The 14,773-nt window shown below is 35.2% G+C and overlaps 1 protein-coding gene across 1 annotated transcript in view; it reads right to left on the bottom strand.

The window, feature by feature from the left end:
* Nucleotides 1-14,635, bottom strand: part of LOC113749217 — a 24,872-nt gene extending 10,237 nt beyond the window's left edge. Inside the window, exon 1 of the mRNA XM_027292896.1 lies at nt 14,569-14,635. Coding sequence (XP_027148697.1) covers nt 14,569-14,635 — 67 coding nt within the window. The remainder of the gene's footprint in view (nt 1-14,568) is intronic.
* Between the last annotated feature and the right edge of the window lie 138 nt (nt 14,636-14,773).

Below are 14,773 nucleotides of genomic sequence, written 5' to 3'. Positions count from 1 at the left end.
CTCGGTGTAGGGGTGCCTTAGGAACGGCAGCATTTTCAGAGTTTAAGGAGGACGAGAACGGAGATAAAGTGGAGCCTGTTTTAGTACTACTGTCGTTTAGTAACAGGCGCTTCGAGAGCGCTCTACGAAGCGCCATTGAAGTGGAAAGGGGGAGAGACTTTAGTTTCTGGTGGCCTTAGAAAGAGCAGACGAGGAGCTCCGATGATGAAGGGGAAGTTCGAGGAAGGAAGGGGTATATATAGTAGAGGATCCTAAATGAAATCAGAGGAGAGGAGTGTAGAAAATAGGGATAATTTCGGAAACCTCCCTGTGGTTTCTGACAATTTCACTGAACTCTCGTGAGCTTTGAAAAATTACATATAACTCCCTTAATTTGATAGTTTTAGTAACAAAATCTTAAAATAATATTGATTTGGTTAAATTTTTAAATGAATAACCAAAAATGCCTTGTATAATGAGTTTTAATTTACTTCCTTATAGAATTATAAGATTATCTAATGTAATTATAAAAAAAAAGGTGCTGAATTTTTCATGTCCATACCTACTATTTGATAAACAATTAAAATAATATTTTATTACTATAATATGATACTTTTGATGGTATTTTATTATTGATTTAGATTTATAAGATAGAAAATAAAATGTTGAAATAATTGATTCAGAGTTTATGAATTTTTTGAATAGTGGGATTATCATAATTTAGTAGTGATTTTGGGCAAATTTTTTTGATTTATTGTTAATTTTAATACCAAAAAATAGAAAACAAAAATTCGCAAAAAACATCAGATAACATATAAAGTTAACTCATCAGAAAAATCATTAGTTCGATATTTTATTACAATAGAAACTAGAGATAATAATGATAATTTTACAATTTTATTGGCAAAAAATTAAAATAAAAAGGAAAAAAAAATGAAAAAGTCATTTTAAAGTCATCTTAAGTATAAGCATACCAAACAAGGGAATTTCATTAAAATATTTACGGATAATATTGTCATTTTAAATAACCAGGGAGGTATGCGTAATTTTTTAAATTTCACGGGAGCTTAGTGAAATTGTCAGAAACCTCAGGGGAGGTTTTTGAAATTATCCCTAGAAAATGAGAAATGTGGAATCTCATTAATATTTCAAAATCCCAGTAGAGTCCAATAAAACAGTAAGCCTGTTCGGATTAGAGTTTTATTAGACATTTTTGTTAAAAAAAAGGTGTAATGTAAGGATGTGGTGTAAAAATATAATTAGAAAATATGTCAAAGAATATTGTAGATTTTTTTTTAAAATATCACAATCCGTTTATGTGACATTCTTTTCGCGGACTTTGCAAAACTGTGTAACATGAAAATTGGTTGCTAAATAGTTTTTTTTTTTAAATTATTGGCATAAAAAGGTAGAAAGTATAGGCACGGCCGCACGGGTTAATCTTATTAGTAAGATTTTTGAGTCAGCAGGCTGTAATAGTGCATGGTTCGATATTCTTCTTCATGTTTTATTTTTTTACCAAGCAAGTTAAGACTTTTGTGGTAATAAACTAACCCGAATCCCGTGAGAACCCCAAAAGCCGGTATCCTTTGAGGTCTCACAGGGAACTAATATACTACCCCAATCCCCCTAACAACCCCGATGTGGGACTGAACCCCCAAACAGGGCAGCTTCTACTAGGCCTAAACTGAGAACCCACTACCCCGAGCAAGGTTTGGTCTTTTTTACCAAGCAAGTTAAGACTTTTGTGGTAATAAACTAATCCGAATCCCGTGAGAACCCCAAAAGCCCGTGAGCAAGGTTTGGTCTTCATGTTTTATTAAGCACGCAATTTTATTTGATTTTATGGCGGAGTAGCATATAAAACGAATAAACTTCTGATCTCACCGGGTACTGTTTTTGGACAAGCTGAAGTCACTCTACAAGCACCTGGAAAAGCATAGGAGAGGGTCAAATTTTAATTGCACGTTCCTTGTACTATGCCTTTTTGTGGCTTCTTCTTCTCTCTTTTTTTTTTTCCTAACAAGATAGGGATGAGATTTAAGACATCAGGAGAAAAAAGAAGGATTTAAACTAAAATTTCTGAATTTTGAAATTTCAATCTTAACTACTAAATGCATTTTTGTGATTCGTACACTACAAATTTGCCTCTAGATTTCTTGTAGCAAGTACCCTAAGTACATAACGTCGATCGATATCCTGTTTTTCTTTTCTTTTTTTGCTATTTAATTCCTAATACCACCAATTTTGAAAATTTATGGGGAGAAAATGAAAAGCCAAAGAAAAAGAAGCACCGCAGGTTAATTTCTTTTTCCATAAACCAAGGTCCAATTTGACTAAAATCGACAAGAAGAAGGGCTATTTTGCAGGGGAAGAAGCAGGGCTTAGTTAAACTTGATCTGCTTAAGAAAGAACACATATTAATTGCCTGAGTGTCCTTAATGCAGAGGAGGAAGGTCACTCTCATGGAACATTGCGGCGTCCAAAATTCGTCTAGAGTTTGCATGCGTTGTCCGCAAGCATATGCTAAACGTTTGTAACATGCGAGCCTTCACTCGAAGGACATATTAATGAATTAGAAAGCGTTGCATGTACAATTCATTCGTAATATGGGATTCGTGAAGTCGGCAGTTGCCACTTCCTGTTTGATTTTGGGTTTTGGGGGTGTTTGTAAAACTTACCTGTGTCTTTCGGGCAAATATGATGAAACAATTGCACTTGGCTTCCCTGCCCATCTCTTTTCAATCATTATCTTTTGTTAGGACACGTAATATTTTATTCAGTACGTCATTCTTTGAAGTCTTCCCACAGTTTTGTACACGGAAAGCAATACGAGTGTAGTAGAATACAGGGTTGCTATTGCGTTTTGTATCGAGCAACTCCGGAAGAGGCTCGAGATGCCTGGCAAGGTGTCGAGTTTTGAGATGATTTCTTTAAGTCCTAGAGAATTGAGATTGACTCGGTATCTGCTTACACAATTAAAGTTATGGATCTAATTGCAGAATTTGACGGTGAAAATGCATTGAATGATCAAATTTTGATACTTTTTTGTTTATTTATATATATTATTATTGAGAATGGTTAATTTGGGATTTAAAAAAAGATGAGAGGTCAAAAGTTAATGATTAAAATTAGCGATAATTCCAGAAACCTTCCTTGAGGTTTCTGATAATTTCACTTAGCTCCCCCTAATTTTAGAAAATTACACTGACCTCCCTTGCTTTTACTATTTAAGTAACATTACAGACCTATTAGGCTAGAATTATAATTAAGTATCCTAAAATACCCTTATACAGTATCATAACATCAAAAGAAAGTTAAAAAAAAGGTTTAGTGATCAATTTAACCAAAAAAAAAGTAACAAACACTTTTATCCAAATTTGCTATGCTTCCACAATAATTGTAAACCCAAAATCTCATCAACCATTCAAGCAAACTCCAATTTAATTCCCAAATTCTATCAATTTTGGTATCACTAAAATCCCAAATTTTACCAAAATCACACTCCAACTTAATCCCCAAATTCTATCAATTTTGGCATCATCAAAATCTCAAACTCTACCTGAATCACTTTACAAATGGACCATAACCAACACCACCAACTAAAGTACCCTCAAAAGCTTCCCGCCCCAATTTAACACTATATATTTTGTCTATTGGCTAATTTCACACCTCAAATTATGAACTCAACACCTATCGCATATTACCTTTATTGAACAGAAGATCTGACCAACCACTATTGATGTCTATGCCAAGAGCAACCCCATACTCCAATGGTGTTAGAAACAGAGAAACTAATCTTTATGACAAACCACCACCAACACTTGTAAATCAAACAAAAATGAAGATATTAGATTCTAGTGCGTAGTAGATATAATAGCATAACCTAGAGTCATCCTTTTTTCTTTTCCAATCATAGCCCATTAATTTCATTTTTTTCCTTTCTATCACAACCATTTTCAACATCTCCATCTAATTTGACCATGAAATTTTCATTTGCTCACCCAATTTGTAATTTTGGAAATTTTAATTCTTTAATATATGCAAATTATAATACGAGAAGAAATAAACAAGGGGGCTGATAGTTAAGTACCGCGAAAAGAGAGAAATAGACAAGAAATAAACACTATGAGTAGGTTTGCATGGTGGTGTAGTTGATGGGTGGAAGAGACTGTGGGGTTATAGTTAGGAAGGAGAGAATCATAAGAGATAGAAAAAAAAAAGAGGGAAATAAAAAAAAAACTTCTATTAATTAAAGTAGAGTTGGGGATGATGACGAGTTGTTGCAAATTTTTATATATATTTTTTACTTTTGGTTTGGTTTTTGTATCCCACATATGTGGTAAATTATCTATTAAATAGAGGGTATTGTAGTCATTTTATTGAAGCGAGGGAGGTTAGTGTAATTTTCTAAAATTGGGGGGAGCTAAGTGAAATTGTCAGAAACCTCAAGGGCAGTTTCTGAAATTATCCCTTAAAATTATTTACGAGCTGACTGGGAGTCTAGGTAATTTACTCTGAAGAGCGTGTAAAAATAGTAATACATCTCGAAAATTAATGAATTATACTGATATATTGGGAAATTTAGGGCCGGTAACAGGATTAAAAAAAATCAAAATGACTTGTGTATATTAGAAAGTAAAGTTTTCATAAGGTTCGGGGATGCAAAGTCAAAATTTTGTTATACTACTTTATAAAACTGAAAAAAAAATGAAAGTGTTAGATCTAATTAAGGTTATTTATTGATATAAATTCAAGATTAAACTCTTTTGATTTTTCTAAACTACCACTACGTTATAGCTTAACTTATGTCAAAATATACTTGACATAACGGAAAAATTATGTTTGACATAAGCACTTTTTAGTTGTAAATTTACTACGATTATGATTATGAATTATCACGTTTAATGTGGTTTGGAAAATTTAACCCTTTGACCTTAGGCTCCTAACTCCGTCACTAGGCCTCTAGGCATGAGGCAAAGTCAAAGGTTTTGAAACTTGTTCATTTTCCTCAACTATTGGTAATGCCTAATAATCTCAAAAGAATAAATAAAGCAGCATGGAGGAATCTAAAGTTCATGACAGAAATTGGAGTCCTAGTTTCAAACCTCTTGAAGGAAATTAGAAAACAAATTAATCGTAAATGGCTTCAGATGACAGCCAGGTACACAGAACGTGATGTCATCAGTTGGATTAGGGAATTTAGAACTATAACCATCTGATTCGCATAGGTTCCAGCGCTTTGGGAAAGGTAGAGACATCTAACCATAGCAGGGAATAGGACATGAATCGTGAAACCATACGATATATTCATGGTTGGCAAAACATTGAGAATAATCCATTGAAGAATCTGTTGCGTAGGAGTGTTTAATCAGTGCATAAGAATTAAAGAATCCCTTCCAAATGGGAAGTAGGAATCATAAGTAGGCTGATGGATTCCAAATGGATTTGTGAAGAGGGATTCTGTGGCTTCAGTGGGATGTCTACTTACCCCATTTCCTGACGTGCTTACTTACGTTTACTGTTTAGTGATATTCATGCTCCACTTCAGCAACTCACTATAGTTCATAGCATCTAGTGGCTGAAATGGAAATGGTTTGGATTAATTAGCCGCCGAAGGTTCAGAACTCCATCTGGCATTCGTTCCCATCTTTCCTTAATCTTCCATAAAACTCAAAGAAAAATGCGACAATATTGACAAGCACCAAGCTCCCTTTATTTGATTGTGGCAATGAGCAGGAAGAAGGTGGAGCTTCAATTCTCAACTTCGAATTTTCGCATATGCGTACTTCGGAAAAGCCTGAATTACGATATTCAGCTATTTTATTTTGGGATTCATCTTGTTTCCTATTTTTTAGTTCATGTTTACTCTATTTCTTTTGAAAATTTAAAGCTTTATAACAATCTGGCACTGTGAAAAATGGAAAAAGAATTCACTGGAAACGAACCAAGTCCTGTACTAATCAGCTTATTTAAACAACGCTTCTTTTTTTTTTTTTTTTTTGGTGTTTAAATTATCACTATCTCCCTCAGGAGCCATATCAATGATATCATGGCGGTCCATCTTTTGAGCTTATGTCCTACAATATAACCAACGGAATCCCATGCAAGAATTCTTGGCATTATTTGGCTATTTGCGTGTCATTAAAGGCACAATTATGAGAACTTGCAGAATTTAGGGGGTACTTGTTAATGGGATCCTGCATGGCAAAGTTGCTGTTCCATCTGTTAGATATGCTAATAGTTGATGCGTATGACATACCATTATCAATTTTTCTGCTCAGATGGTTATGCATCTTTCCTTCCTGTTTTCTTTGTGGGCGATATTACATGTTGATGACAAAAAATGGTTCAACTGTTCAAGGTGAGTAGGGGCCAGCAAACCTCCAGGAATGACCTACAAGAAAAAGTGGAGCTTTAGCTCACATAAGAGCTCTGATACTTAAATTACTAATTTTGTAGACTGAGAAAAAAAAAAAAACTCTAAGAATGTGTAATTTTAGAAAGAGAAGAGAATAAATGAATATGGAGATCTTTAGCAAGCCATAATGGGCTTCAGAGATATTATTGAATTGAAACTAATAATTGGACGGACTCAAATGAGATAAGCAATTTTGAACCTAGATTATATTTAGACTGGAGACTTGCCATCTAGTCTTGATCCAATATGTGAATAATTTTGGAATCAGCAGCACAGGGTTTTTTTTTTTTTTTTTGGATGTCGTCTGTCTGCAAATACTACGAAAATTTTTTGATCCTATGGCGTAGAAGCTCTTTGAGTTGTCTGATGACTTATTTTTGAAGGCATATTAGTATTTAAAAGGTGGGTGTGACTCATTAGGCAACATGAAGGACATTTCATACCAAAAAAAAAAAAAAAAAAAAAAAATCCCATATTCGTTAAGAGCTATATCATTGATTTTTCAAAATCAATGACAAATTCTTTGACAAAACCCCTCTTAAGATTCTGTTGATTGTATAAATTTATAGCTAAATTGCAAGTTTAACTTCGCCAGGGGCAGTTCAATAGCGATGTACAGGACTAAAGCCTAATGCTGTTGGCATTTTGGTGACAGAATTAAACTTTTACGCAATTAGTGTTGTTGTCCAATGTCCACTTAGCCAGCAGACATTTCAAACATGGCCTTGCGAGACCACCGTGATGATGATAAAAGTTGAAATGCGGCTGCTTTAAATTAATCCTCTGTGCAATGGAGCCTCCTACTCTGATTCCCACAATTAGTAGTATCTTTGTGTTTTCTTTTTCATAAGATTGACATTCTTTATCCTCTGGCTAATCTTTCAAGTCGGTTCCCATCCGATGACACAGAACATCCTGCCATTTGCATCAGCAATCTTGTTGTCATTGAAATGCTTTGGTTGCATGAATATTACGTGTTTGATAGAAAGCTAGGGAGAGATTCTTAATGTAATCACAACCACAATATGGTGACTTGTGCAGACGAATCACTAGCTGATGAGTGAGTGGGGGAGTTGTGCGATCCTTGTGGCATCTCAATAAACTTTAGTGCTGCCAAACCCAAGAGGAATGTTCTCGTCCCAGTTTGGCCTAAATTCTGGTTTGGGATGCTTTCACGGTGGATAATAAGATTGAGGACACCCTTCTACGGACTTTGAATGTTAAGCTATTTATGTATGAAATTTTGTGAGATAATGATGCATATGGATGTGATTTAGCCCGTCCTTTAGTACATTGCCCTTATTCACCTATGTGGTTGGGTGTGACACACAAATAGGTGAAGTTTAACCCCGAGCTTTTGTCTTTCTTACATCTAAAACATCTTTCTGTTTCAATATCTCTCTAGAAAAGCCAAATTTTGGTTATCGTAACAATATGGAAAGAAGTCATTGGCCATTTGGTCCAGTGGTCATCACCATTAAAGGTGATACTGGAGGTCAGGGTTCAATCCATGCCTCCCACAAATTTGCCACAATTTGTGGCGGTCTTAATTGACCTTCATCGATGGAGTCTGTACTCACATCGAACCCCCTCCCCTTCCCCTTAGACTAGGCTAGATTAGGTTATAGGACATCTATCGTTTCGACAAAAAAAAAGACAATATGGAAAGAAAGATTCACCAATTGCACTATATGGAACGAATATTTAAGACAACCCTGAAAAAAATTCAGTATGTAACATGCCTGGCCGATTCTAACCTCGTGAAAACCATGTAGTTTGAGAGGACTTGATCACCAAAAAGAAAAATGCTGTCATTGATCACGTTTAGACAAGACAATGTTCACGGTTGAGAAAATTTTTAGCAATATTTTTGTCCCCTTAAAGTACAACATAAACAACTCAAGCAATCACTGGGATTGGTCTAGTGGTCAATGATTAATGGCGAGTAACCGGCGTTCAGAAATTTTGAATCTTACCGTCGGAAATAAAAAGGGTAGAAAGGTAAATAATAATAATAATAAACAACGTAGGTTCTCAATCAAAAATATATTCCCCTCAAATCCCCATAATTACAAAAATTCCCGATTTTGGAATTTGATAACTTAATTAAAGTCAAATCCGGATCTTTATTACAGTAGGCTTGCATTCGGAATCTTCTAACACTACTGTTCATTACACTCCTCCAAATTTTTTATTTTTTCCCACATTAAAAAAAATTAGTGGCCTGGCGCAATGTTGTTCAGTAGTATTCTAGTAAATCATAGGATGGCCTAAGATGTGTCCTTTGTTCAACGTGAAAAAAAGATGTGATGCAAGAGCTAATCAATTGCCAAGTGATGAATAGGCATCCCTCATTTATTTCATTAACCATTTTACTGCGCATTAGACAGGACGTACCAAAAAAAAAAGAAAAAACAATAGACAGAAGTAATGGTGCCAAATTAGACCGGACATACCAAAAGAAAATCCTACACTAACAACGGAGCCAAATTATGCTAAGCCGGAAAAGCCAAAAAAAAAAAAAAAGAATTGAACACAAAAGATTCTAAGGCTAATTCCAGAACGACCTAAATTTGGTTAGAATATTGTGTTGTACGTACCTGAGGGGGGGGGCTGCGGAAGGCACGAATAATTCCCATTTCAGAAGGATATGTTTCATTTGGATAAGGAAGTTTTAAGTCCATATCATACCTCTAGAATCGGTTCTCATTCACTTTGATGACGGGGGGATTAAGGAAGATCTTATTGGATGCTGATGAAGGCTTATTTTCCTGATTCCCCCGTTAAAGCAGAAAATGGTGCAGCTATCTGCGTGGGAAAATTTTGGGCCGTTATACTTAAGAAAAGACCGCCAAAGGATTACAGTTTTTCGACCTGTAAAATGGAACAAATGGGAGACCAACGGAAGGTGCTAGTGATTGAAAGGAACTTAATTGGGATGCTATATTCTTATGCGAGTTGACATTGCTCGTAAATCAATTGGCAAGATTCAGATTCTTTAGAGCCTGCAAAATGCAAAGCCATAAAATTCAGAAACTTCTTGCAAATGGACAACTAGGAGCTTAAAAAATTTCGATAACCTTGGATTTCAAGAATCCAAATCGCCCCCCAACGTTAGATTCTTTTTTTTTGGCATGCAATGTCCTCTTCGACATGAGGATCCTCTCGGTTTCCATCCGAGAATGGATTCCAAGAATGATAATATCACTTGCAAATAGATAGAAATTCTGCTGAAAGGGGCTTGCGGGGAATTTTATATCGGCTTGAATCAATGAATAATATATAGACGTACGTGTATCTTCTCATACTTCTCATTACCACGTACGCGATATTCCGCTTGTAGAATGAAATCGAGTTGCATATAAAAATGATAATCCTACTGGTCTACAATATGGTGTGTAATGATGTGGATAACCTGACCTGATCATAATGCTTTTGAGAAACAATTCCGTGGAATAAAATATCTTCCTCATTTATATAATACCAGAGGTTCACGATAAAAAGTAAAGCAGAGAGAAATAAACAACGATTTGCAAAAGTAGGAATCAACAGTCTGGATATATATATATATATATATTCAGAATTGTTGGTGACTATATTGATGAAGGCGATAAGAGAAAGCAATGCATGTGTACAGAACAACTACAGGTGCGCATATATAGTTACATACCCATATTTATGTGTTCCAAAGGTACATAAAACTTGCGCATTCCATTGACATAAATGGAGTAACTTTTTATCCTGAAGAATCAATCTAATTATAGGATCACTTTTCTGAGTGTGTGCAATTCATCACGATTTAGGTAGAATTTTGTATATCGTTACGAGTTACTATAAGCTTGATGTGCAGCACAGAATCGATCAGGTTTAGACTTTGGAGCCCCTTTCGAGTTTTTGGTCGAATCCCACCTCCCCTTCTCTGCTTCTGGACACAACAAGAACTCTGCGTACCAAATCTCCAGCTGTTCTTAAACGAAAAGCAAGGAACTTTCAGGGTCCACTAACAAAAAGTGATATAGATTCAAGCAAGTCTAAGCTGCTTACGACTTGATTATCAAGAACTACCACTAACCAAGGACAGCATCATCTAAGAATAATTTCCTTCTTAATTTGTGGGATGATCGCGGGATGGTTGAGTCATTAACTTACAATAACGTAGGTTAACAGATAGATGATAGTCTAGGGGTCTCGTTGGAAAGTAATGCCGAAGGTGCAATTTAGTTGTGAATCTTTGACCAAAAGATTCATTTTCTTTTCTCTTTTCTTGACTGCACTATTGTGGACTGCACTTGGGTTATTGCAGCCGCATTTGGTTTGGAGAATAGAAGTTTAGCAAACTGGCTAGGTGACTGCTTGTGCTTCTTGCCTAAGAATTCTGAGGTCATCGATCCAATTTATAGTCTTCTATATCCTCAGATATGTAACATCATGTTGTATAATTTCTCTACTCTAATTTTTTTTTTTAAACAGAGACTTTAAGATTTAAGGGTTTAAGAGTCAAATTAGAGATTTAATGATTATTGGATCAATGTTCCTATCTACTAGGTTTATTGAGTATTCGAGACCATTTTTAAATCTACTACGTAGTTATATTGAGTACTCGGAACAATTTTTATACCTTTCACATTTAATATATTTTTAGTGCCTTTTTTGGGTGGGCTAAATACTTCATTACATGTTTTGTATTCTCTGTCCTATCATATAGGGTTTACCAAGAACATAATGGGCTCCTCTCAAGATTTACCAAAAGTATCTATCACGCTTAATTAAGATGTTTCAAGTTCTAATAATGTGTTTTATGAACGAATGATTAATGATGAAAGTGATAACATGGTTTTGACTGAAAGAAATGTCACTTCATTGCATCACCATTTATGGGTTTTCCTCAAAAATAAGAAACCAACATTTTATTGGGCGCCGGAAAATGTGTTGTCCATTCCCAGACGCAATTTCCAGTAACCGTTGCAAACTTGCACAACGTCGTTTTCCCCCAAGCTATGGTCACTAGTTATCATCTTCGACTAAAAAGTTCCCGATGGGTTTGATGTATACCAGACTTCTTTAATTCTTCCAATCAATCTTCTTCTTCGTCTGCTTTCCTACTAGCGTGCAGCTTCAAACTATAGCTACCAGCATTTCGAGCCAAGGACTTAATTAATTTCACGGTTACGCAACTTGTATCTATCGCCAGGCACATGCACGCTTTTGAGGAATCCATCTTTATAGCTCATTTTGACACCAAGATTCACGGCTGATACCTCATCATCCTCATTCTTTTGTATATTTTGGTTGGTTCCTTTTTGACTCTGTTGGCAAATCATTTCTAAGACAGCTATTACTGGCAGTCGTTTGCTTTTCCAAAAGTTAAGGAAAGTTCATGAAAAGGCGATCATTTGCTTATGGTATTCGTGCATTATTATGACTGCTGTTTTGTTTTACATCGATGATTAAACTATAATCTTCTCATCTTGTCCTTCCTGACTGCAGCAATAAGCCCACTACTTTAATCTCTGCTGAGACCTAGCTAATAAGAAGAACGATAAAGGACGAAAAGACTTGATCAAGACTGAATGGACGGTTGTTTCAACTCGTACTGCTCTTTTCTTTCATTTTTCTACGAAATTTCATCATCTTGACTAGAAAGAACTGTTGGAAGATTGCAGAGCGATCGTGACTTCTGGTCGTTCCATTTTCCCTGCCGGTTTCATGAAGATTGCTGATAAAGTAATGTATCGGATGGAATTTTTTTTTTTTAAAGAAAGACCTTGAGAATAGGGATGGAACTAGAAATTTTAATTTGAGGGGGTAAAATATATATACGTAAGTAAAAACTTCCGAATCAGCATAAAATTTTTGAAGAAGCAATTAGTTTAAAATACAGAAAAACTTTTTAAAATTTTAAAGAAAAAAATATAAATATCTAGAGCTTGGGGGATGGAGGCCCTCCCCCTCACCAGTTCCGTCCTTGCTTTGAGAAATGAGTTGTACATAGAGGACAACCACATCCCGTGTTTGTTTAAACTAGAGTAGAAAACAAGATGAATCAGTGATACAGTGATTATAAAGTATGTTTAGTGACTGGTGAATCTGTCATTGACCAAAAGATCTGAGATTCTGGTGTATTCTTCATGAAAAGACATCATGGATGTTCATTTGTGGAATCTTTGGACAAAATGCACTAGACAAAGGACGAATTCCGGAAAGTTGCAACTTGCGAGTCTTCATTTTTTTTTTTCTTTTTTCATTTGGTACAAAAAGAAATTATGTGCCAATTCTGAAACGTATTTGTATGAATACATCGTCTCCTAACCATACCAATTTATATATCTTCTACCTTATCTGAACGCCAGAACTCAATAATCTGAATGTCAATTATTTGCGCGTATCTTAAAATGCAGAACCAAAAGGCTCATTTAAAGGATTAAGAGCCAAAGCACTATTAATTTATACAGCTTTGAAAGTCATAGACAGTATAATGCTAATTCAGAACAATATCAAACTGACAAAACTTAAAAGAAAAGGCTGGACTAATGAACAAATCATTAGTGGACAATGGATGACACTTTATCAAGATCTTCCGCACTCACTCCATAAATGGAATCCAATTCCAATAGGATACGTCACATTTACCTTTTATTTATTTATTTAAATGAATACTTTTTTTTTTTTTTTTGTATTTTAAGAATTTGAATTTGTTAACACCTGTTCCCTCATAGGCAAGAGACTTAAAATCTTGTTTGGAAAGTCATTTTTCATCAAAAAAAATTTCATATTTTCTGTGAATATATTTTTCATTTTTTTTTTTTGCTTTATATATATCGAATTGCTACAGTATATTTTTCTATAAAAACTCTACAAAATTGCAATCTAAATAGGTCCTTAGGAATCGAATCCATCTATTAAAATCTTTGGCAACATGCAATTTTTTCTTCTTTTTTTCCTTTTTGGAAGAAAAACACCGTGCAATTTCAGCAAGGTAACAAAAACACGATTTCCATGTGTCAGAGGCGTGGACTGTCACTGCTTCAAGTAGACAGAAGCATTAGACTTGCACAGTTTGAACACGATTTCCATCCCAATATAATTAGTGATAGGGATTAAACATCTCGAGAGAGTCTATCAAAGAGTCCAATATGTAAGTTAGAAACCTAATCCTGACTCAAAAACTTAAATCATTAGGTTTCGGACCCTTATTTACATATTAATTGTTCTTTCTCTATCTCTCGGATTAATGTGGAACATAAATCTTTACTCATGAATCTAACAAATCTCCCCATTTATGGATAACCCTCACATTAAACCCAAATTTACAATTCCTTATTCAAACCCACTTTAATATTCAACGCAAATCCACCTTATCATTTAAAGTCATCTCTTCTCCCAAATATGGACCCACTCTTATATAGACTAGGGATGTAATCGAGTCGAATCAAGCTCGAGTAGTGCTATACTCGAGCTCGACTCAACTCATATATCCCTTGGCTCGAGCTCGATCGAGTCAAAAAAATTGATACTCGAAACTTGACTCGATGTACTCGCTCTAAGCTCGAAACTCGACTCGATAAGGCTCGACTCTTAGTCAAACCTTATCAAGCCGAGTCTAATCAAGTTTTTTGACTCGACTCGACCAAAAAACTGAGGCATTTTTTAGACATTTTTTCTTTTTAGGTATTTTTATAATTATGTTATTATTTTTTTACCCTTATAAAATTTTATTATAAAGAAGAGTATATTGTAAATTCCGTATAACCTATACCCATAATAGTCATTTTATAATTATAATACACATATATTATTTAAATTATAAATATATTATTTAAATAGCCCGGCTCGACAAGCTACTCGACAAGCCTCGAGCCAAAAATTTGAGACTCGAAACTCGACTCGAACGCCAATCGAGCTACTCGAAACTCGGCTCAAACTCGGTCAACCTGAGTTCGAGTCAAGCCGTTGACCGAGCTACTTGCAAGCTACTCGCGAGTAGCTCGGCTCGCGTACATCCCTAATATAGACCCATTTTTTTTTCAACATCCAAACTGTACCGGACCTCTGCCAAACCCATGGTGCACCTGATCCAACACTAGTCAAACTCCTTAACACTTTGACACTTCGATTCACCATTAAGAAGAGAATTTTCACCGGTCCAACTCCGAGAAGAATTCACTTACCCATAAGTAGTTCTGTAATTCTAATATCAATTTGATAGGGAATTCTGAAAAGAATCCAATTACCCATAAGTAGTTCTGAAATTCTGATACCAATTTGATAGGGATTAACACCTCGAGAGAGTTCATCAAAGAATCCAATATATAAGTCAGGAACTCAAGCCTGACCCAAAAGTTTAAACCATTAGGTATCAAGCCCTTACTTACA

This window comes from Coffea eugenioides, chromosome 10 (genome assembly GCF_003713205.1).
Source record: "Coffea eugenioides isolate CCC68of chromosome 10, Ceug_1.0, whole genome shotgun sequence".
Taxonomy (NCBI): domain Eukaryota; kingdom Viridiplantae; phylum Streptophyta; class Magnoliopsida; order Gentianales; family Rubiaceae; genus Coffea; species Coffea eugenioides.
The sequence above is the reverse complement of the archived record's forward strand: the minus strand, read 5'-3'. Positions and strand labels throughout refer to the sequence as shown.